The sequence below is a fragment of the Heterocephalus glaber genome, unplaced genomic scaffold, assembly GCF_053883595.1.
Source record: "Heterocephalus glaber isolate CG9 unplaced genomic scaffold, H.glaber_assembly_v1.0 deba00001579, whole genome shotgun sequence".
Classification (NCBI taxonomy): Eukaryota; Metazoa; Chordata; class Mammalia; order Rodentia; family Bathyergidae; genus Heterocephalus; species Heterocephalus glaber.
The window spans coordinates 10500800-10525107 of NW_028258360.1; the positions used below are offsets into that span (position 1 = coordinate 10500800).

General features: G+C 52.7%; 1 protein-coding gene across 1 annotated transcript in view; it reads left to right on the top strand.

Annotated features, from left to right (window-relative positions):
- The window catches only part of LOC101713399 (SRY-box transcription factor 1), a 100766-nt gene extending 77521 nt beyond the window's left edge, over nt 1–23245 (top strand). The window contains 6 exon segments of the mRNA XM_087193147.1: nt 15305–15428; nt 18775–18915; nt 19528–19626; nt 19629–19727; nt 19730–19841; nt 19843–23245. Of these exon segments, the coding sequence (XP_087049273.1) occupies nt 15350–15428; nt 18775–18915; nt 19528–19626; nt 19629–19727; nt 19730–19841; nt 19843–20074 (762 nt within the window). The 5' untranslated portion in view covers nt 15305–15349 and the 3' untranslated portion in view covers nt 20075–23245.
- The last annotated feature ends 1063 nt before the right edge of the window (nt 23246–24308 follow it).

Genomic DNA, 24308 nt, shown 5'->3' on the forward strand with positions numbered 1-24308 from the left:
CTGGCAAGAGTCCTGGGAACGCAGCGGCTGGCTGCTGTGTCTTCTCAAGAGCCGAGGGCCTGGCCCGGGTCCCAGGGCAGAAGAGCCGCCCGGGGTCGCAACGCCTGCCCGCCGGAGAGTGGCCCTGCTGAGGTGCGGACTCCTTCTGTCTCTCAGGGGCAGAACAGGAGGAAGCTGGCAAACACGTTTTAAGCCGGGACCGTGGAGCAGGAAGTGGAAGGCCCTGACTTCTGCAGATGGAGGAGCGGGAGGACCCAGGCCTCTGTTAGACATGGAAGGGAGAGCTTCCTGGGCCGTGGGCTGGGCTACCTGCCCCTGCCCTGCCCCGCCATCCCTGCCTTTGTTAACCTGTTCCTGCGTCCGGCTCCTGGACATGCAACAGCAGACATGGAGCAACTTCCGAGCCTCGTTCTCACGGCACGCTTGACAATTGGTCCTGAGACGAGGCGCCGAGGCCTGGCCCCAAGGGGAGAGTGGAGAACGAGCACCAGGTACTCACATGGCTCTGTGGGGGCAGAGGCCCCGGTGTGACCACCACGTGCCCACGTGACCGGGCCGACGGGGCCCTCAGCAGAGGCCTGGACGCTCAGCCCACCCCCTGGCCCATGGGTGTTTATCCTTGGCACACCCCACCACCAGCTTCCCCCAGAGCACTAGCCGTGTGCCAGCCCGCTGGGGTGCCCAGAGTCCACAGGTCAGCCTCCCAGGGCGCCTGTCTGCTAGGCACAACCCAGGGCCACACAGGCAGGAGCTGTGTCCAGGCTGCAGCTGTGCAACAGAGGTACCAGGTGCCACCGCAGCCATCTGGCTCAACTTGGGGTCCAGAAGGCCCCCCTGAGCGGGTGATGCCTCATGGGCCCCCAGACCATGGGGTGCCCTGAGAGCCCACCTGGGAGGGTCCTCCTGGGTGGTGCCACAGTCTGGACTGCAAGCGATAGATGATCCAATATTCGATCGGAGAGGATTGCAGAGCCCAGCACAGCTTAGATTGCGTGGGTCGCACGAGGCCTGGACCAGGCGTTCAGAGAGTGGGCAGGGCTGCCTTGGGCGCACGAGGTGATCAGGTGCCCCCCACACAGGCCCAACGCTGCAATGGTGTTCAGCTGCCGAGCTTCTCAGTCTCATCCTCTGGGAAGTGCAAATCCCTGGAGAAGCCGGACACGCAGGGCTGTACATCTCTGAGGGCAAGGAGCGGGTGCAGGGGCGCTGCTGTCCACCCGCAGAGCCTCACTTCAGTGTGACGGGCATGACCGAGGCTGCTGGCCATGGTTGGGGCTGCTTTCGAATGCTTGTGGGGGAGCCACAGTGGTGGGTGGTGTGGAAGAACCTGGCATCTAAATAGCAGGTAAGGAAATAAAGTTCAAACAAGACAGAAGGAGAAACTGTTTTATCTGAAATTTTAAATGCTCATTCATAAGGCAGGTTCGGTGGTGCACATATAATGCCTGCATTAGGGAGGCTGAGACAGGAGCCTCTCCAGTCAGGGCCAGCCTGGCCTACATGGTGACACCGTCATGAGGGAGGAAGGGCAGAAGGAAGGGAGGACTGAGAGGGGGAAGGAGAAAGCAAGGAAGGCAGCCAGGGTGGTGCACACTATAGTCCCTCCTAGCTACTCAGGAGGCTGAGACAGGAGAGTTGCCGGAGATCACAGGTCCAAGCGCAGCCTGGGCAGTACTGCGAGATTCTACTGCAAGACAAACAAAACCAAAAGCAAAAACTAAAATGCTCGTTTGAAGGAATAAAACCATTGATTTCAATCTTGCAGCAAACTGAATTACCCATTTTACTAAGGGAAATTACACAATACTAAAAAAATAATGGGCCGGGGATTTAGCTCAGTGGTGCTGCCGCCTGCCTCGCAAGTACAAGGTCCGAGTTCGATCCCCGGTACCAAAAAAAAAAAAAAATAGTAATGTATACATCAGCCATAGCAACTCTCTGGGGAAAAATAAAATTGCATTTAAATCACAGCTCCAGTTAAATTCCTTGGTTGCATTAAAACATCATACAAGCAAAAAAAAAAATTACAACCAATCTATAAGTGACAAGTTCAGTATCAGTTTGAACTGCATACATTTTTACCTAATTTGACACAGCTGTAATGATATTGAACCAGGCCTGAGGCAAATAGCACATTTAAGTTAACAGATTAAGGTGAATTTCTCCCTTTAGGTTTCTTTTTAAGTTAGCCCAGATGGGGTCTCCCTGACCTTCCCTGGCCCCTGCTACAGGCTCACGATCCAGCCTGAGGACAAGGCCTCCCCCAGGCCCACACGGTCCAGGGGGACAGACAGCCTGTGGCCCATCCCTGCAGCTGTCTGGCTGGACGCTGCGGCACAGCGTGGTTCCAGCCACCAGCCCGCCCTGGGCAGGCAGCGGCCAGTGCCGTGGAGAAGGCAGCCTGCCCTGCTGCCACATCACTCACCTCCCACAGTGGAACCTGGGGCACCCGGGCTTCGCTGTGGCCAATGTGACCAGGAGCCACAGGCAGTGGTGGGTGGAGAAAAGTGGTGCTGGCCCTGTCCCAGGCAGGGCAGGACCCTTGCTCCTAGCTCCAGGCACAACCTCGAACATGTGCTGGGCGTGAACCCTGGGCCCCAGGGTGCTCCATGCCTCAGGACTCCCAGGACCCGTCAGGTAGAGACCCCCAGGGCTCCTGGATGGGGTTCTATGGAGGCCAGGGGCAGGGCCACCTCTGGGGCAGGGATGACTCTGGCAGGGAATCGGCCACCCTCGCCCAGACAGAACCAGAACTTTGGTGCCACTCAGTGGGGCCCAGATGGCTAGCTCCTGGGGCGGGCGGCTCCCTACGACTCCCCAGCCCATCTCCGGGACCTGGTCTCTTACTCTGCCCTGTCTGACTCCTGGGGCGGAGGAATCTGGCTTTCTCGTCTCTCTGAAACACCTGCATGCAAGGCTGGAAGTTTATTTTTTTAGAGTGGAATGATTGTGTCAGACGGGGCAGAGGACCCAAGCGGTCCCGTCCCTGGAGACAGCAATGCCAGTCACCCGTCTCCAGCTGTCCCCTGCTCCGGTGGCTCCCAAACTCCAAGCCAGGGCACCCTGGGCCCCACGGTGAACCAGGAAAGGCAGCTCAGCATCTGTTTGCATTCTGTTGGGCCCTGCCGTGGGAACTGGAGCTGGAGGCAGTTCGCAGTCCAACCCGAGCCTGGAGCTGAGTCCCTCAGCCGACATCACAGCTCTGGGAAACCAGGCTCCTGGCAGCTGCCAGCCGAGCAGCTCCTACGGGAACCAGGTGCAGGCCAGGACCAGGATGCTGGCACCCTGGGCCTGGCCTGAACAGGGCTCGGCAGGCCAGGCAGCTTGTTAGGAGGAAGTGGAGGTTCTTTTGAAGAGCAAAGCAAAAATATTGCTTTCCTTTCCATCCGTGTGCGCATGTATTTTCGAATGGTTGCTAGGTTATTGGAGCAGAAGCATAGATGGAGTTGTTCCGACTGAACCACTTAACCACAGAAGGACCGTGTTTGTTTCTGCCGGGAGCCGGAGGTGGTGTGAAAAGTTTTCCTATTCACAGTGACACTGAAATCGCAACTCACAGATTAGCTGAAAATTGTTTTCGCTAGTATTATGTCTTTATGCAATTGTGTCGGTTCATGTAAGCTGTGGCTTTAAATGCAATTTTATTTCTCCTGCAAATAAGTGCTGAAGGTGATGTATTCATTTTGGAATAATAAAGTTTTGGTTCAATTATTTTAAGAATTTTATATAATTTTCCTTAGCAAGTGAATAGTTTATTATCCAAATTTCATACTTGGTGTTTTGAAATTGAGAGTACATTTCTAATAGTATTCTAAGCTTATAAACTGAAATAAATGATTTATTCATTTTTTAAGTGAGCAAAAAAGTTTTTACACTAACATGTTATTCCAATTAACTTAACCAAATTTAAATCTAGGCAACTCGGAGAGAATTAGAGACAACAAAACACGAACATAGAAACTCGTTTGCCACGTAGTGGCTGACCCCGGTCAGGAGCTTTCTCTGTTTTGGCTGCAGATGTTCCCCTGCCAGGGTTTCTACCCGCTTTCTAAAAGACGCCAGTCTGCGAGTTTGCCCCCCAGCAAAAGCTGCTTCTGGTCACCCCAGATTGTGCTTCCTGTCTTGTTGTGCTGATGTGAATTTAAACAGTTGGGTTTGTGTACATTTTCTTTTTTGAGCACAGGATTTTTTCCCTGAGTGAACCACCTGCAGCCACAGTGCCTGCAGCACGATCCCTGTAAGCGAAGTGGCCCTGGCACTGTGTGTGAGGTGGACCTGGCCCTCAGGTGGCCGGCAAGAGCAGCGGGCTGGGGCCAGGTGGCTGGGGGTGAGTGCTTGCCCAGCACATGCCAGGCCTTAGGTTCTTTCCTGTACCACAAAAACAAAGTAAAACAAAGTAGAGCAGTCAGCGCTGTTATTACTGTTACCTTGAAACCCAAAATTTTATCAACATTCTTATTTTTTCAAATTATTCTTTTTATCTTATATGCCCATCAAATATACAAATATGAGAAAATGCTTCCTTGAGAGTGGTAACTCTTAATACTGCATATTAAAGTACTTTTTGCCCTAAGACTTCATATTATTTTAAAACTTATTTTCTCCTTTTTCATTGTGGAGTCAAGTTGAGGAAGATGAAGGGGAGTCCAGACAGTAAGAGAGAGAAGGAAGTGGGCAGACAGGAAGGCAACAGGATTTGACCAGCACTGCCTCAGACCCTCATCTGAACACAGCACACTCGTGGCAGGCTCTTATCTGTTTTCACACAGGCTTGGTGAAACACGCGGGAGTGTTTTGATTCTCACTGTGCAAGTCCCCTCCAGTAACCTCTTGCCCGCAGAAGTCAGGGCCTCTCTTCTAATCATGTCATTGCACTTGCTCCGAGGAGATAAATGTGTTGCTCATGTGTGCTTCTCACAAGGTCTGGATCGTGAGAGCAAGTGGAGAATGAGCTTCAGGCTGGGAAACATATGGGACATGAACGAAAATTGTCAGGGCCAAGAAGTTTCCTAGAAGCCAGAAGATAATTCAGGGCAGAGACACAAGAGATGGATGGGTCGAGTCGGAAAGACCAAATATTCAGAAGACAAGGTTTGGGCGGCAAGGCCGACCCACCTCCCGAGGAGACGCGAGCTGCTGTGGCTGCAGGAGGAGGCCTGCACCCTGGGAGCTTGGCTCAGGCTCAGGCTGGAGCACAAACTGGCAGTTGTGATTTTAAGGAAGGAGCGCTTTTACCTGCCTGTGAGTGCTGAAGGGCCCTCTTGGTGGCCCCCAGGCAGCCGTAGGAAAGTCCCACACCCTGGGTGCCCTCAAGAACCCAGCTTCATTCTTCCGGGTTCCGGGAGAGGCCAAGGAGCAGTGAGCCAGGCGCTCGGCCGCCCGGCCTGCCCTGTTCATCTGCAGGGCCCCTTCCTGGGAAGAGCTGACTCTGGGGACGGCACTGTCGAGCCCTGCATTCACTCTTTTGATGGAGACACTGAGCACTGCTGGCCTAGCAGACACTGTGGCTCTGAGGCCCTGCTCTCCTGGAGAACTGAGCAGCTCAGTCCCAGCCTGCAGAGCCCGAGCCCCTGCCCCTGCCCACCACTGCTCGAAGGGAGGAGCTGACCAGTGAGCAGCGACCTGGGCCACCTGAGTTTGCTGCCTGCGCAGGGTGGAGATGTGGGCTGCTCAGACCTCACTGTCTCCATGTTCTGAATTGATTCAAAACATTTCCTTTTCACAGTCATTTTAACTTTGGGGAAGAGCCAGAAGTCACACCGTCCCAGATCCCGTGAATACAGTGGACTGGACGAGGACAGCGTCGTGTTTTTACGAGCTGCTTTTCTGTTGGATGGTGCTCAGCAGCAGTATTCACCACATTTCTGATCACACCTCATAAAGTCACTCAAGAAAGGGGAATCCAGAGCTGCTTCGGAAAATGGCAAGAACAGTGGGATAAGTGTGTTGGAAGTGAGAGGGGAATTTTTTTTTTGAAGGAAAACGTTTAAGATACACATAATGAATCATAGGGAATTTGTACCGGTACATGATATATCTTGCTTCTTCTTTTTTTCCCATCCCCTTCCCCTTGGCCCTCTCTTCTGAGGGGGATTCATGGAAATGTGTCTTTTACTGCAATACAGTTTTAAAATTTCAACATTCCCTATCTATTTTGACCACACCGTGTATATCCAGAGTCTCATCAACTCCACCTCTCCTCGGAGCAGCCATGAGGGCCACTCACTGACCCAGCTGCAGGCTACTCTGGTGGGCCACGTGGCTGTCCTCGGTCCCTCTTCCCGTCCTCTTTCTCCCACTGGGATCTCTCATCTCTGGGTCCTGTGCTCTTCACTCACCCCATTTCCTCCCTCTCTTTTAGCCTGGGGCAGCACAGTGGGGTAGCTTAGCTGGTTGTCCGATGCTAGGCAAACAAAACCTTTTGTCTCCTAACTTTCTTGTTGCTTGAGTCATTCACACAATTTGTTCCCTTACAAGCTAATGAGGTACTTGATATGCAATAAGCTACACATAGCAAAGGATATAATTTGATACAACTGGACAAATACGTGTATTCACAGAATCACCACCATCAAGACAGTGAACATATCCACACCCCGAGTTTCCTTGCTGCTGTGGGAAATCCCCATCCTGTGCACTCCATCCATGGCAACCACAGCCCTGCCCTGGTCTCTATGGAATGGTGCATTCACTAGATTGATGTCAGTGGACTTGTGTGGACTCGTTTTTGTCTGTCTTCTTTTGCTTAGTTCAATGGCTTTGAGATTCCTCCGTGTTCTAGCATCGATCAGTAGGCATTCTTTTTGCCATTGAGTGGTCCACCACATGGATATGCCGAACGTGTTCATCTGCCTGTTGGTAGACATCTGTGTCCAGTTTCTAGATGTGACTTGGATGCACGTCTGTGTATGGACATATACTTTCATTTCTCTTGAGTGAAAGTCTAGGAGTGGAATGGCAATGCCATGGGACAGGTCTTTTTAACCTTTGAAGAAATCGCAAAACTGCTTTTCAAACTTTTGTAGGGTTTTACATTCTTTTTGCAGTGGCTCACATCCACACCCACACGTGCTTCTTCCACTTTGCCACGTAACTGAGTCTGTAGTGCCCTCGTGTTATGGTACTGATTTGCTTTCCCCTAGTGGCTTCCAATGCTGAGAGTGAACATCCTTTCCTGTGCTCAGGAGCATCGTTTATCTTTACAGGAGAAGTTGCTGCTCAAATATTTTGCCTGGATATAAGTCAGATACCTGTTTTGCAAATGTTTTCTCAGTCTGTAGCAGCTTATGTCTTTTGAAAAAGAAACATTGTAAATTTTGTTCAAGTGTGATATACTGATTTCCTTTTTATTTCACAGTTCATGCTTTTTGTATTGTATTTAAGAAATTCTTGCCAAACTCCAAGTCACTAACATTTTTTTCCCAATTATAATAAAAAACGTGTTGTCCAGTTCAATAGCCGATAGCTACACGCAGCTATTTAAATTTAACATTTAAATGGTTAAATAAATAATGTAGCTCCTCCATCAGACTAGCCGTGTGTCCAGCCCAGTGGCTACTATGTTATCAGAGCAGACAAACACTATTTTCATCTTTGAGAAAGCTCTACAGAACAGCACTGGACACCTGAAAGTTAGCTCTCCTTCAGATCTGTGCTGCCTTTGATCTAACTCTTGTATGTGGCATGAGGTAAACATTAATATTTTTGTAGACAGTCACTTATTGTTCTAGTGTGTCATTTTTGAAAAGATTACTCTTTCCCCATTAAACTACCTTAGTACCTCCATTAAAAAAAATCATTTGGGGCATACTTGTGGAGCTTACTTTTATTGGTTTATTTTTTCTTCTCGTACCAGGGATCGAACTCAGGACGTTGCGCTTGTGAGGCACGCATAGCTCCACTGAGCTAAATCACCGGCCCATGTGGGCTTACTTTTAGACAGACTTTTGCTGTGTCCATCTATGGGTTTGTCTTTGTGCCAGTACCAGACAGCCCTGATGACTATAATTTACAATAACTCAACAGCAGGTAGTGTAAATCCTCCAACTGTGTTCATGTTTTTCAAAGCTATGTTGGGTCTTCTACGTCCTTTAATTTTGCATATAAGTTTTTAAATACCTTGCCAATTTGTACCCCTCTCCAAAAAATATCCATTTGCAATTTTATTTGGGATTTCATGGAATTTATAGATAAACATTGGAGTTTAGATAGTTTAAAAATACTGATCTTCTAACCCATTGATGTGTTACCTCTCTCCACTTCCTTCTCTAACCCATGCATGCAGTTTTGAGTCCTGATCCTGTACGTCATTTGTCATATTTTTGCTAGACTCTTTCATATTTAGACTTTAGAAGGAGACAATCCTATCATCTTCAGTCCAGGATGTTTTACTTTTTCTTTCCTAATCTGGACCTCTTCCTTTTCTTGTCTTATTGCGTGGGCTCCGTTCCCATCTGACTCTTGGCTTAGGGAAGCCGCAGCCCTCCACAGTGAGGTAGATGTTGGCTGGATGCTGTCTGTGCTCTTTTGATTCATGACCCTTTACACATGGCCTGTTTCTGTTTAGTGTGCTTGTTTTTTAATCTGATCGACAGCCTTTATATGAAAACTACCTGTTTCTTTGTCCTTCTCGCTCCTGTTTGTTCCTGGCTTCTGAAATGCCATGTGCCGCACACTGCCGTGTGTCTTTCTTCACGTGTTGTGCTGGGCTTCAGTGGACCTTTTAATCTTGGGAGCTGTACACTTCAGTTCTGAGAACTTCATGAATTATTTCTTTGCCTTTCCCTTCTGTCATTTTTCTCTGTTCTCCCTTCCTGAGGTGCCTGGAGAGGTCACATCTGCTGTCCCGTTGTCCTGAGTTTCATTATTCTCCCTCCCAGTTTCTCTCTATCCTTTTTAGCTCTGTTGTCTTTGTTTCTCACATTTGTTTTTCCCTTATTCTATTGGTTGTATTTTTCAGCAGTCATATTTTTATATGCCAGACTTATTTTTTCTCTAAGTTTTTCTTTTTGTTTTTAAGTGTCATGCCAATGTTTCATGAGTTAAATATCTTCCCTCTGTGGTTTTTACCCCTGGCCTGCTTCTGTTCCCTCAGAATCCCTTTGCCTGTTAGTTTGGAAGCAGTCTGCGGGGGGGGGGGGGTCCACAAAGGTCTAGTTGTCCTTTTTATCTGTTAATATTTTAAAATGAGGTGTCAAAGGCTATAGGGAGCCATAGGCTTTATGGGGTGTCTCCTTGCAGGAAAGCAAGGTGTTGGTTATTGATAGTTCCCCTCCTGAGTGCTTCTGTGTCCTTAAGAAGACCACGCAGTCCCCAGCGAACATCCTGGGGCTGAGCATGCAGTCCGTGAACTCTCCTCCGTCCTCTCTCAGCACTGAAGGTTCCTGACCCTCGGCTTGGGTTCAGGCCTCACACCCAGGGCCCCTCTGGTCCTTTCCTGCCCATAGCCCATGGAGCTGGAGGGGCTACCATGTGCTGGGCCTAGAGACGCCTCTGTGCTGAGTGCTGCCCACCCAGGCCTCAGGCGTCTCAGAAGCTGGAGCTCCTGGCTCTGGGCCTCTTCTGGGCCCGTGGGAGGAACAGCAGCATTCTGGGATTTCACCCCCATTAGGCCTTGGCTCTTGGCTTTCTAGGTCTGTGTACCCTCCTTACTTCTCATTTCCAAAGACCCTTTGTTGGCCCTACCCCACTCCTGTCTCCTCTCCTTTCTTACTTAATTCTCATGTCAGCGGGGTCCCAAGAAAGAAAACAATAAATGCATTTGTTCAAATCACCATGTTCAGCCAGAAGTCCCTGGAGCTCCTGGCCTTGTACCAGCCAGTGTCCAGCTCACAAGGGCACAGCCTGCTGGAACCCAGACCCCTCAGATGGCTCTGCTATGTGTGTGCTGTGCCCGCAGACCACCCTCGGGTTCTCGCTTCAGCTGGACACTTGCCGTTGGGACTCATGTTGCTCCTTTCTCCTCCCAAATTTCTGCTTCCTCGGTAGAGAGGGGCCCCAGCGACAACACCCACCATAGCCACCAGCCCTACTATGGTGACCAGCGCCCTCCATGATGACACATCTACTACCACCAGCCTGTAGGCGCAGCAGGGAGGTCGGCACCAGGGGGCTCGGTGGGCAGCGCCGCCCCAGAGAGGAGGCAGGACCCCCAGCCAAGTGCTCCACACAGAACTCTCCCTCCTGCTGCCGAGATCCAGCGTGGCCACAGAAAGACTGCCAGAGACCGTCTAAGGGGTTCATAGGCCCCATTCACACAGCACTCGTGAAGGACTGATTTACAGTCTCAGTCACAAAGGAAGCAGGTCAAAAGTTCCCAAGATAAAGCCCAAAGGAACTATGGTGGACAAATATAAACTTCTGAAACATAAGAAAGAATGGATTTAGGAACCTACAAACCCCAAATAAAAGCATTTTTTGGTAGGACATTGTAGAAATTCAGAATCTGGATTAAGGATAAATAAGGAAAAAGTTCTGTCAAAGTGTACGCACGCACCCACACTGAGGTAACCATGGTCCTTTCTCTGGTGCACAACAAGCACCAGAAGCCCGCGTGGAGCCGTGGCCAGGCCGTGGTGCTCTGGCGACCCCATCTAATCAGGAACATGTGTGCAGCCAGCACACGCCAGGCAGACATGCCACTTCCTGAGCAGCCATCGACTGACACATCAAACGGACAAAGCTCCGCAACACTAAACAATTCGGTTTGGCTTTTAAAATAAAATGAAGAATTTAATTAAGCAAATAGATCCAAAATCCTGTTAAATATGAGATCAGAAAACCTTTCTAAAATTATAGACATAATCTCCTGCAAAGAGAGTTTTAGTTTGAAGTACAAGCAACTCAGTAGTTCAATGAGAAATTGATTAGATGGAAACATTCGCTCTATCAGGATTAAAAGTTACTTTGCCAACTCAGGCTTGAGGAAGTAGATCAAACAGGGTTGAGGAAACCAAATACTCCTCTTTGGGTGCTTTCCCAGGTGCCTCCAGATCTGATCTTCATAAAGAGATGCTCTGTGACCGATCCTGTGCTCATCCTGTTTTATGCGTGAGAGAACATTCAGTCGCGCTGAATTTTGGCAAAGGAACTAGGACAGGACGAGGATGCGTGGGAGGGTGTGGGGCATCAGGCTGGGTTGGGGGGTTCCACAGGCTCAGCATCCTGGTCCTCCAGGGGGACGCCAGTGCATGTGGACCACGCACTGCAGAGTCAGCGTCCTCGAGTCCTCAAGTCCTCGGTCACCTAGATTCCATTCATTCACAGAATAAGTAGCAGCTACCGTACCCGTGCTTCTATTATGCGAACACATGACACTGTCAATCCCCTGACAGATGTAGTTTGCTTTCAATAAAATAAGGTAAAAAGAGAAAAAAAATTTTTCTGTATTTAAAAGAGCATGGCTGATCCACACTAATACAGAAGGAAAAGCTCCCTGTGCATATACCATCACACGATGCTCACGTCTGGTCTGAGACTGGTATACTTTTCTGGTGTTTCTCTGGTGGAGCAAAGCTGAGGCTACCTGGATTGCTTCCTAGGAAGGTGGATTCCCGAGTCCCACCCAGGGGTGGGTCCTCGCCCCAGTCCCCCTGCCTGCTGCAGTGGTCTGCATTCACCCAGGCCTGCAGCCTCACCCACTTCGTTCCTAGCACTCTGACAAATACAGTTGTGAGAAGCCCCACCCAGGTTCCCCAGCACACAGGCCCTTCCCTCTGGAGTCCCTGAGCTGCTCCACACTCTGGAGCTGAGCTGGCTCTCAGCCCACCAAGCTCAGACTGTTCCCATGTCAACTCTAAGGCCACAGACGTCTTCCCTAAGACCTGAGTCGTGCTACGACCACTAGAAGTTTATATTTTCCTTTAAATCCTTTAGCCTACTTGTGGCAGTTACAATATGGTTTATCATCTCTGTAATCTGTTTCTTTTGACTGTTTTTTCTCATCCTTTGTTTTTCTCACATTTTCTTGCTTCCCAAACTGCCTGGTCTTTTTTTATTGTGTGCTGGGCACAACGGATGCTGCATCATTGAATGTCTAACTTTGTCGTCCTTATTTACAGTTTCAAGACCAGCCTGGGCCTCGAAGGTGTGTCCTCCCTGTGATGCCCTTAGAGGGCTGGGTGTGAGCACTCCTGTCTATTAGCTGTGTTCCCCTGAACCTTAGTTTCCTTTTTTGTACCATAGGCATTACAAACATCTGCCTTGGCTTTGATCTGAGGGTTGAGAACAGATTTCCAGTGTCAGATGCCTGTAGTGGGTTCACCAGACTCTTCCCCTCTCACTGTCCCAGGCATAAGCCTTCGGTCCCTGTCTAAAGCTGCTTCCCTCCCGACTGTCCCTGCGACAGGTGGTCAGTCATGTGGGCAGCATAGCCAGGGAGCTGGCCTGGGGCCTCACCACCCACACAGTGAGTCCGCTCCTGCTGGGGACTTGCATCTGGGAGAGGGCAGCACCTTGTTTTGAAGACTGGGGCCTCAGGGTAAAGCCAGTGTGACCCTTCAGAAGTGGCCCTGTCAGGACTGTGGCTGTCCCCTGTCCTGGCCACGTGTGTGCATTCTCCTCTCTGCAGCCTCGGACCTCACAGGCCTGAACGGAGTGGCCTGGTGCTGCTCCCCGACACCCTCTCCCTTCTCCTCCCACCCAGGCCTGTCCTGGGGCACCCCACCTGGCCTTCTCCCTCCTGCTTCCACCTGCCCCTGGGCAATTCATGGATGAAGGGTTTCAATCAGACCTGTGCAGTCGGGCTCTCGCTGGGACCCCATCCCCAGCATGGGCAGAGAGAGCCCATGGCTTCCCACAGCCTGCAGGATGGCGTTAGACTTGCCAGTGTGCATTCAAGGCCCTGCAAAGCAGGATTACCTCAAGGTGGGATTTCAGCCTTCATTCCTGTGGTTCCATTCTTCGTCCTCTGAACCCCAGTAGCACGCAGCCAGGGGAGTTTCCACCCCAGCGCCCCTGCTCCCAGCCCCCTAGCCTTGGCTAATTACAAACTCCTGCTCGGCCTGAAGCTATACAGAAGGCCCCTGCTCACCTCTAGCACTCAGCCACTCCCTTCCTGGGAACCAAGGCCCTGGGGATGCAGGGGAGGAACCCGGAGAAGCCAGACTGGGTTCTATCTGCTTCTCCAAGGCTGTTTTAGCTGCCGGGGGGCCAGCCCTGCCTGGTCTGGAGTGAAGCTCATGCCGGCCCAGTGACACAGTGACATGCTCCCTCGGAGCCACCAGGGCCTCCACTGGCTCGGGTTCACCCTGCAACCCCCACCTGGGTGCCTCCTGCCCTGCTGCTGGAAGTCCCTGGGCTTTCAGTCCCGAGAGCATTTCTCTGACCCCACAGGAGTGGCTCCAGAGCTGGGAAGCCAGCGGTGCCCTAGCCCCTCTGTGATCCGGCTCTCAGTGAGCTCCAGGGAGACGTGATCATTGCATAGAATTAGATGAGAAAGGGCCTCTGATTTGAGAAGCATGATCCGTAGAGTGCATCTATATGCATAACACCCACTGGCATGGGTGGCGGTGGAGTCACTGACTCATAAAAATGTCATTTCCTGTGATTTGTATAAATTACAGTAAATATGCCGGTAATCACCCACATTAGCTGCTGAAACACGGGCGCCGTCTGGAGTTGAGGCCGGGGACCTCGCCGAGGCCTCGAGAGGTAGACCCCACAGGTGCAAATTGACACCTAGGAAAACAGTAGTTAATACACGCTAGAATTTGGATAAGGGGAAAAGTGCTAAAATGAATGTATGTCAAGCAGACAAATTTGGACTTCTCCAAGAGGATCTGTCACGTCAAACAGGAAATAGCTATAAATTACTCGTAATAGTAAAAGTCTTGTCATTTACAACCTCTAAGGCGCCGGGCTCATTTAACACATCAACTCACAGATAATGAGCAAGGAGAGTTCACGGGTGTTTATCCCACCTTTCACTCGTGAGAGCTGGGGTGAGCTGCATGTGAGAGTGGAGGACCCCACAGTGACCGTTGGGCTTGGCCGCGGAGCGAGCAGAGGCAGCCTCGCTGCCCCGCGTGTGCAGATGCAGGGACACTTCCTGCTCCTATAGGAAATTAAGTCATGATGAGCAACGGCACACCCTGGGTCATCTCAAATGCGTGATGCCCAGTAAGTCCCAGCCGGCCTGCTCTGTCTGTTTTCCTTAGAAGCTATTTGAAGTCATTGCAGCCGAGAGTCTGCTTCCACAGGCCAGACACAGCCTCAGTGTCTGTAATCACTGCTGCTCAGTTCCCTGAGAAGGATCCAGAGCACTGCCTCCATTGAGGGTCCCCCACACCCACTGCAGGAGAGAAGCCAGCGCTCACAGCATTTCCCAGGGAGGCCAGAGGCCCGGCCAGGCAGGACACCCAGACCCCTTTGGCAGAGTGTGAAGGGACCATGGGAAGCAGGTACTCAGGCAGGGGTGATAAGCCCTCCCGCAGGGTGGAACTGTTTGCTCTCAGATGGGCAGAGGGTGTGGTGGAGGCCTGGAGGGGAGGCAAGGCCGCTGCAGGGTGAGCATGCACCTCATTTGCGCGCGCTGGGTGGGCATCAGGAGCTATGACAGGCAGAGCTGGGAGGCAGGACACCGGCCCGGACTGGCGCTTGTGCCTCTACCTCCCCCTGTTCCTCTCCTTGGGCTCCACCGGGGCTGAACTCTGACAGGAACAGGAGGGGTGTGTGCTGGGGGCCACTGTCAGGACAGCCCCACCCATGGGTGCACGGACACACCCGCAGAGCAGACATGGGTGCATGCGGCTGCACGGGCACACATGCACACACCCACACCTACACAGGCACACACCTGGCGGGCACACGTGCCCCGGCACAGGCCACACAGCCTCTAGAGAAGGCCCAAGTCTGCACTGAGGCCTTGCCATCCTGTGAGTTGCCCTGGTCCTTCCTGGAGACTCTGGGGAGGTAAAAGTCAGCCTGCGTCCCCCGAAGGAACACAAGCTAGTTTAAAAGAAAACACTTAATCTTAAGAGAAGTTAAAATGTGTAAAGTAACCATGAACTGGTACAGTTTAAATATAGGGTGACTGTTTAAATTTAAAAATGTATGACAGTGAAAGACACATAGCCATTGATCTCCCTCTCACTTCAGACACACTCCTCTTGCTTCTTGCTACTGTCTGAAGCAGTTCTGGAGTCCTCTTTTGTGGGGTCTTTACAAGAGGCCTTGATTTTAAACTGCGGCGAATGCTGCTGCCAAGCACCATGCCACAAAAAGGCGACTGGTAAAAGCGGGACGCTGTGTCCTCCTTCAGTTTTTCACTCAATCTGACACTGTGCAACTCCTGGCTCTTCCCCAGGTCAAAACAACTGTGAACGGTCAATGTGCTGAATCGATTCAGGACATGGAGGCAGCCAAGGCAGTGCAGCTGAAGACCCTCAGGAAAGAGGACTCCAGAGCGGCTGCAGAAAGCGGCAAGGATGGTGGGATGCATGTGTTCGGAGGGAGGGGGAGGATTCTGAAGGGGCTGTGGCACTGTGTCTTTTACTATAAAGTTTTGTAAATGTAAGGAGATGTAAGCATTCACTGTCTGGTTTTTTTTTGGTGCTGGGGAACGAACTCAGGTCCTTGCGCTTGCACAGCAGGTGGCGAAACCACTGAGCTAAATCCCCAGCCCTCATTCACTGCATTTTTAGTAAAACTTCATGGTTCCTTGCATTCTGCTGGTTAGCCTGGAACTGCTGCTCTGAACCCAGGCCTCTCTTCACAGTAGGTCGGTCTGCCTAGACTGGCCAGTGGCGCAGGATGGAGAGGAGTGTTGACATGGGCCTGTGTGGGCACCGGGAGAATGTGGGCCTGGTCAAAGCATTCAGCTTCATGTGCTGTGAAGGAGGCACAAAGGCTCTTTCTGGAAACCCAAGACCGGAAGTAGCCACCCCCACTGGAGTCTGCGACCCCAACTGAAACAGCCCCACAGCTAGGGTGTGCTGACATTTTAGTATCTGCGTGTATCCGGCCATGTGAGCAACTGCCTTTCTCTACTTTAGGTAACTTCTGTTAAAGCCTATAGCCTACATCTTTTTTTTCCCTACATCTTTTGGCTCAACTGCTAGATTATTATGATAAAAGAATATTTATGTTTTTATCTTTTCTTTCTTCTTTTGTGAATTAAATGAATAATTGTTTCAAGTCTGCATTCTAAAATTATGTATAACTATAAAGCATTGTTGCACATGTTAGCTGCACATGATGTTTAACATACTTGTTAATTTGTGACAAGGTTACTTTTTATAGAACAATGGGTGATTTTGAAAATATTTTTGGTGAAATGTTACAAACTCATTATTCAATTAACTATGCATCCTTTCCAAGATATAAATTTTAAATGTTTTTATCATGTCTACAGCGTAAATGCCATTACCACCAGACTTACAATGGGCAGCATGCTTTCCTTTCCCAGTGGCACGGAACGTAAAGGTGCCTATGAGGCTTGTTGGAACAGAGATGTAGAAGCAGCCTGTACACACTCTCGTCCGCAGGCTGAAGGTGAAGAAAAACAGCGCGTGTCAAGGACCGGATGTTCTTTGAGAATCTATAAAGTGTAACCCCAGATTTCAGCACAACTGTTTCCTCCAAACCACTTTTTCCTTGTGCTCGGTGGTCCACACTGGTTGGCAGTGTGTCTCAAGCAGAGACTGCCTGTCGGCTCCATCAACTGAAAAAGCTACAAGTAACATTCTAGAAGATTCTTAGACAATAAAGCAAAGCTGAGTATTTCCCGGGTGGCACCAAAGCTGATGAGAAGAAGAAAAAAGAGCCTGACAGGAAAGAAGAAGAAAAGGAAAGAAAACTCAAAGTCCCTCTGCACGGGACTGAGTCGGTGTTGTGTATTTCAGGAGAGCGTGCAGACTGCACCCAAGGTGTGTGGCCCTTGGTGCTGCTCTCTGGAAACTACGCAGCAGTTACTGTCACACAGAAAATTCCCTGCTGCCCCAGGCTGTGCCTCACTGCACTGCCAGCCGCAACCCCTTTGGGGTCTTTTCTCAGAGCCAGGAGCTCTGGGGATCTTAAATGTTAAGGCCGTATGAGGTGTGTGGGGAGCATGGGGAGAGGAGCTGTGTTTAGATGTTTTTATTTGAAGTGCTCAGGATGAAGGACGGTGCCGGGCTGGGCTGGAAAACCCACCTCTTCGTGGAGCACGCTGCCGGCCAGCGACACCGGCCCTTGCCAGGCACCCTCCACCCCCTCTCTTGTCTCAGGCCGGAGCAGGCTGCCGTTCACTCTCGGCCTCTGCTCTCTGCTCTCTCCTCACCCCATTCTTTCCCGGCCCATCCTATGTGAATGGTTTAAAGGGAATTACCTATTACTTCAATTATTTGTTTCTTATCAACTGATGTTAAACTACAAGGATTTGCATTGAAAAGACACAAAGAAAGAGCAAGTCATGGCACATGGCCAAATGAAAGAGTAATGTTCTGGTGAATTTAGCCTAAATAATTTACTGCTGTATAAAAGTGGAAAAGTGGAAGGTGAACCCTCTGACCAATAAATCTCCCTGCCCATGAAACCCTTATCTGGTCGCCTCCGATACATTCCACATGAGGAAGCCATCACTGCTGGCTCTGGTTAGCTATTCCTAAACCTTGATCTTCTGCACTCCGCGTCCTAAATATGGATAATTAGCATCAGTTTATCACGCTTCTGCATATTTTCTCTTCTCTCCAAACACGCATGCTTCTGTTGGCTGCCATTCTGCTACGGAAGATTATGGAGACAGATTGCAGAGAACGAATGTGCTAAACGAGATTAGGAAGGAATAGAAATAGCAACTTGGCCAATAAATTCCTCGTGAGAGCCTTATCATGCAATTACACGTTGACTTGCTCCACACTCTCCTCGCCTCTTAATCCAACGCCCCCACCAGGAATAAAATTTCGCTAATTTCTGGATTGCTGCAGATCCCCCTGACTTGCTACTGAGAATGGTTGGAAGGAGAAACGCTGCTGAAAACATCATGTCAAACTTTATAATAAAAAGTAAACTCTGAATGTCAGCGTGGGTGGTGCATTCCAGGGTGTCTGAAGCATCTCCCAGTGAGTGAGGCTTTTGGCTTCTCTGGCTGCTCCACCTTTGGGATTCAGGACTGTCAGAATGGAGCGCCTTGCTCCTCGAGGGACTATCTGATGTGTTTCAAACCAGGACAAAGCTTCCCCTGCCTTTCTGACTTAAGACGATGGATGACCGATAGCAGTTGCGATGCCCCTCAGGCATTCTGGGCCAATCACTTGACCTCTAGTGCAGTCTACTCCTTGGTCGCAGGGCTGCTTCTTATTGGAGGCCCCTCCTCGTGTGGTGCTATGGCTTCTCATGCTCATTAATGTACAGAGACAGGAAAACCCCTGCCCGTGTGTGCCTCCCGAGGGCAGCCCAGAGCTCTGTAATAGGGCATCCCCAGGGGGAGCTCTCCTCTTGCCTCTCTGCCTGCTAGTGTCTTCTCCCCAGGGCTTCACGATAAGTTAGATATTTAAAGAGGCCACGAAGAATTCCCGTCTACCAGAGGACTGTTCATGGCACAGAGCCACCATCAGGCCGTGGGGCCCCATGGCAGCATGGTGCTGGAGGAGCAGAGAGGCACCCACAGGACTGGGCTTGTGTTTACCACAAGGAGTGAAAGTCTAGATCCAGTATGAAACCAGGCACTTGGCTTGTGGCAGGGGACCGGCTTCCAGTTCGGTGGAAAGAATTAATTTGCCAAAGAGATTCTCAGCAATTATAAGGAGAGTTTTGATGCATCGATTATAATGTCGCCTTCACTTTCTTTCCGCCAAGAAATTTCTACCAGGATTCACGGAGGAGGAGAGTGTCATGTGAACATGCCGGAGAGAGGACCTGGGCCTTCGCCTTACAGCCAGGCCCTGAGCTCAGCACCCACTGGGAGGACCCAGCTGCCGCTCAGCTGCCAGGGTGCAGGTATGCTGCCTCCCCTTGACAGGTGTGGGTTTGCCTTTTGCAAGCAGCCTGGTCTTGTACTGGCTGCCAAAGATTCTCCTTCCAGAAAGAAAGCCTGTGGGAGCCTGCATGTGGCCGAGTGGGAGAGGGGCCCAGCCCGGGCGGCCTGTCTGTGGGCTCCACTCAGGGGAAGAGTGCAGCTGAGCTGTGCCTGTGCTGACCCTGCCCTTCGGCCCTGCAGGCACCTGGATGCCACCTGGCCAGGACACAGGGCAGGAGCTCCACTTCCTGCACCTCCTCTCCTCCACGGGCCTAAATCGGAGGTGCCTGCAGGGAGGGTGGGCACCCTGCTGGGTGCCCTGGGGAGCCACAGAAGGCCAGGGGGCTGCACCATCCGAGCTGGGGCCTGCAGGGGGCTTGGAGCTGGGCTCTTCGGGGAGGGCGGCACCCCAGGCTGGGCAGCCCGGGGAGGAGGTGTTATTAACGACTGTCCTCCCCTTCCTATGTCATATTTCCTGGACTGGGGAGCTGTGCGGAGGGGTGGCGTAGGAGGGGCCGCTTGCCATTAATCTGGGAACAAACGGCTAACCTCGGTGACTGGTATTTTCGCTTTTCTTTTCTCACTTTTCTCAGTGTGGGGAAAGCAGTCAAGCCCGCGCGGTGATTGTGAGGGGCTCTGCTGGAATTTGGCAGCGCGGAGGCTTGGAGCGCAGCCCCATGCTGGCTCCTATTCAGCGGCCGGTTCCCCTCCAGCTCTGGAAGTTTCACTCAGCCGTGCACTCAATGGCTCCACAAAGCTGATTACAAGCTCCAGCGCATTCCTGAAGGAGCCAAAGCGACGCAGGTGCAAACGAGCCGAGGGAGCCCCTTATCCCGGTGACAGAATGGGACAAGCTGGGAAAGGCTCGGACCACACAAATCCAGGCTCACCAGGCAGCAGAAAGCCTGCTTGGGAACCGGGGGTCATTATCCGACCTATTCACGCCGGGCTGCGGCCGGGCAGGCGGGCGGGGCTCTGCGCGGGCTCCTCGCCGCCGAGGCCGCGCAAAGCCCAGCCGGCTTCGCCCGCGCGCCCGGGCCCGAGCAGCGGGAGGCTCCACGCGGGCGCCCGGGTCCCGCGGCAGGGCGCAGCGGGCAGGGCGCGCCCACGCGCCTTTGTCTGATAACTAATTTGAGTTAATGCGATCTGTATGGAAAGCTAACAGCGGATAATTGTCTATTTTCTCGCCAACAATCTCCGTCACAGTCACTTATCTGGAGACCTGCGGTTCGATTAATCGCTACGTCCCGGAAGCGCGGGCCGCACACGCGCGGTGGGCACCGGCGCCCCGCACCCTGGCCGGCGGGAGGACGTCCAGCCCCGGCCCCGCTCCCTGTCGGCCCCGCTCCCGGCCGGCCCCGCTCTGGGCCCAGCTCCCCGCGGGCGTCCCAGTGTTTACGCCTAGCCGAGCCAGGGCGGCTCGGGGACCTCGCCGCCGCTCCGATCCCGCCTCAGCCCCGCCGGCAGAGACGGGGCGGGTGGCGGCCGCCTCTGGGGAGAGGGTTGTGTGACAGAGTTTTGTCTCCCCAGCTAAAGTCAGAACATCAGCGTCAACTGCGAATCGCTCGGCGCGGACTTCGCCTGTGCAGCTGAGGCCTCTGCTGCCCGAGGGACCGAGAGGGCAACTTCTCAAAGTGGAGTTTCTGGAAAACAGCAAATTCAGACTCCACTGGGACAGTTTTGGGCCACAGAAAAAAAAGCATTGGCTTCCTGTTTGCAGGAGACTCAAACTTCCGTGAAGGAACAGGAAATAAAGGCGGGAAGCTGCTGTGTGTGTGGCAAAGCCGCCTGCGCTCCTCCCAGGCGCGTGCCCTGAGATCCTGTCAAAAAGCCTTCTCCAGCCACCCTGAGGGCCCTAGGAGCAGCAGGTCGCCCCAGCTCCGCGCTCTTTCTGGCGGCCCTTGGGAGGCACCTACTTCGCCTCTCACCTGAATCTCCCACCTCGGCCATCTAGAGGGATCTGTGGACAAAGCTGAGCCCAGCGACAGCCCTGGTCAGTCAGGCGGAACGGTCTATGCAAATCGGGGCCCGGGAACAGTGCCCCTTTGTCCTGGCCTTTCAAAGCCCGGCAGCTGGGGACTTGTGCCTTGGACCCTCGGCGCCCACAGCTATGTCATCATGGCAGAACGTCAGATGCTGAAAACTATACGACCTGAATTCATGAGCAGCCTTCTTGGGAAGGTCCCCTTTCCGGTCCGCGTCAAAGCCCAGAGCCGCGTGCCGGTGGGTCAGGGCAGGTCGGCCGGACCGCTGCAGTGAGGGGAGAGGTCACCTGCCCGCCCGGCTCCCCAACCTTCCTAACTGTCCCCTGGGGCCCGCGCTGATGTCTGACACTGGCGACCCTGAAATGTCTCCCCAGTCCCACCTGATGCAGATTGCAAGTTTCGGAGACAGCAAGCAGCCGTGATATCCAGCTCTGGGAATGAGCAGAGCGTCCGGCCTCTGCCTGCTCCAGAGTGCCAGGGAGGGCATGGAAGCTCCCTGGGTGAGAGCGAACTCCAGACAGTGCTCACCAGACAGCAAACTCCTTTTTAAGCCAGCGTGCAAGGCATGAGCTTGGGGCCCCTGTGTGGAAGTTCGACTCCCTCTGGGTCGTGGGGTCCCTCAGTGCTCCCCTTCCTGGGTGACCTTGCAGCCCCTGGGGCTGGGGACCCATAAATGAGACCTGGGCTGTCACCAGTGCCACGGCCCAGTGTGCGCCTGCGGGGCGGGGGGCCCCACGTTCCTGGGAGGCCCAGGGCCTGAGCTCACCCCCACCCCTGCTCCCCAGCCCTCGAGTGCTGGCCCCTGAGCTCTGAAGGGTGCCCTGCTTCTCTGGAGGATCCTGCAGCCCAGGCCCTCTGCCTGCCGCCTCCTCGCACTGGAAAACGTTCCCAGGAAAGAGGTCACCTGGAGACGCCACCAGGTCACTTCCCAGTGAGAGCTGAGGACCCAGGGACCCAGGGAGCATCAGAGGCAGACGTGCTGGTTCTCCCCTCCCTCCGCAGTGAGGCTGCTGCACCCCAGGCCTCTCCTGTGTGCCCCAGCTCTTCCCCGAGTGGCCAGTGCCCTCCCCAGGTGCCCCCCACCCACCAGATGACTTCTCTTTTTTTTCCTTTCTCCCATCCCACCCTCCTTTTTGTTTTCTTCTTTTGCAGTGTTGGTGATTGAACCCAAGGTCTTTTCAATGAACTACATCCTCAGTCCCTTTTTTTTTATTTTGAGACAGTCTTGCCAAGTTGCCCAGGCTAAGTTTGAAGTTGTGATCCTCCTGTCTCAGCCTCCTGGAGTGCCAGGATTATAGCCAACCACCACCAAGCTTGCCTGTTTGACAAACTGAGGAGCGAGGGTTCAGCGGGGCTGCAACCAAATACTACTTTGTAGTTGCAACATGGAAGGCTGGGAAACAAACAGGAAAGGCCGCACAGGGCGTGGCCGCGTGGCCGTTGGGTTGGGAGGGTGCTGGCGCAGCTCTGACTGTCGACGCCTTTGGGCCTCGGAGCGCAGCTCCTGGGGGTCTCTGGACCTTGGAGGGCGCTGCCCAAGGCCGCACCCCCGGAGACCAGAGTTTGGGCCGTGAGCACGTGGGGTATCCAGGGCCTGAGTCGCCTGGAGGCAGAGGCTGTGCCAGCCTGGGTCTCCGACGTCGACCCAGCCTGTGGACCACGCCTGGGTTCAGCAGCCTGCGGAACTCGAGTGCCAGAGCGGCCAAGCGGTCCGGGTGGGTGGAGCTGTGGCCGAGGGGCCTTGTCCGTCCCTGCACACAGGTCCCAGGGCTGCTGACCTCCGCATCGGCTTGGCCCTTCTGCTCTCACACACACTCACTCCCCAGCATCGTCTCTGCAGATGGTCTCAGGGTTGTGGCGTCGCACACTCTCTCACACTCTCCGTCCGCCCTCAGTCTCCACAGAGCCGGTGGGGGGATGCTGGGTGGGTGGCACCCAACTCCCAGGGCAGGGAAGCCACAAAGCCGGCAGGGGCCCCTCGTGGAGGCCCCCACGTGTGCTTCTGAGCCCCAGGCTGCCTCTCCTGTGCAGCACGGTGGTGCCGGGTCCCTGACACACAGGCCACGACCTGCCCTCCGTGCTTCCTGGTCCTGTCGGCCCTGCTCATGACTCTTCGTCGACCACCCTTGGACGCTGCCTGGACGTGCGCTGCCAGGAAGGTGGATGCCAGCAGGGCTGTGAGCGCAGAGACTCACGAGTGTGACGTCCCCACCCACATAAAGATGCTGATGGGAAATGCGTGGGAAACCCATTCCTCCCCGAGTGTTGGCTACAGTGTGTGTATTTTGGGTGTATTGGGTCTAATAAAATATATTCTTGAAATCAATCTTCCCGGTCCCTTTTACTTTTTTATCTTTTGGAGTACCGGGGATCAGACTCAGGACCTTGCACTTGGGAGGCAGGTGGCAGAACCACTGAGCTAAATCCCCGGCCCCCTTTTACTTTTTTACAAAAGGAACAGTGGGAAGACTCCAACTGACCTGCTTGGCTGCCACGTGGGCTGTGTGGGGCTGTCCTCAGGCAGCCGCAACCTCGTGATCCTGCGGGGACAGAGGAGGGAAGCAGAGCCTGGTCCCACAGAGGCGAGCAGAGGCCTGGCCCCAGCACTGGCTGTCGTGGGGGGGCCACTTTTCTTTCATGAGGATTCTGGGTGGGAGTTACATCTCGTATTTATCGCTTGGTTGTTCTCTTTCCGTTCCAACTTTCATGCTCCCTGAAGACTGCACTGAGGTCTCAGTCGGCAATCTCAGGTGAGCTTGCCAGCAGCCTCTGAAGGATCTTGCTGCAAACGCTGGGCAAGGCCAGGGTTGGAATATGCCGGGTGCTGCCTGAGGCCACAGTGCCGAGACAGACCCTCCCCGGTTGTTTTCAAATTTCAGGCTAGCACTCTGGGACTTTTCCGTGTAAATATGTCACCACACCCAACACTGCAACTCAAAACAACAAGACAAAAACTAGGAGCAAGACTGTGGATCTGGGGAAAGGCCTCAGACAGAACAAAGCTACAAACACGGGGCGCTGCACTCGGGCCACGAAGGCTATGAGAAGACACATCTATCACTTCTTTGTGTTTGGTACAGGGGATTGGACCCAGGGCACCCTGCTAGTAAGATATGTCCACAGCCTTCTTTAAAGTTGATACCGGGTCTTGCTAAATTACCCAAATTGGCCTGATCTTGCAATGCTCCTGTTTCAGCCTCCCCAGTAGCCTGAATTACAGGCATGTGCCACCTCTCCTGGCTTGTAAACATTTTATTTTAAAAAGCATTTAAAAATACTGTACATAACATTTTAGACACAGGATTTCTGGGAGTGAAGTTATAAAAATTAGAAATCATATTTTGCCTTTTGGTGATAGCAAATGAGAAAAGATTGTTCCACACTCACTG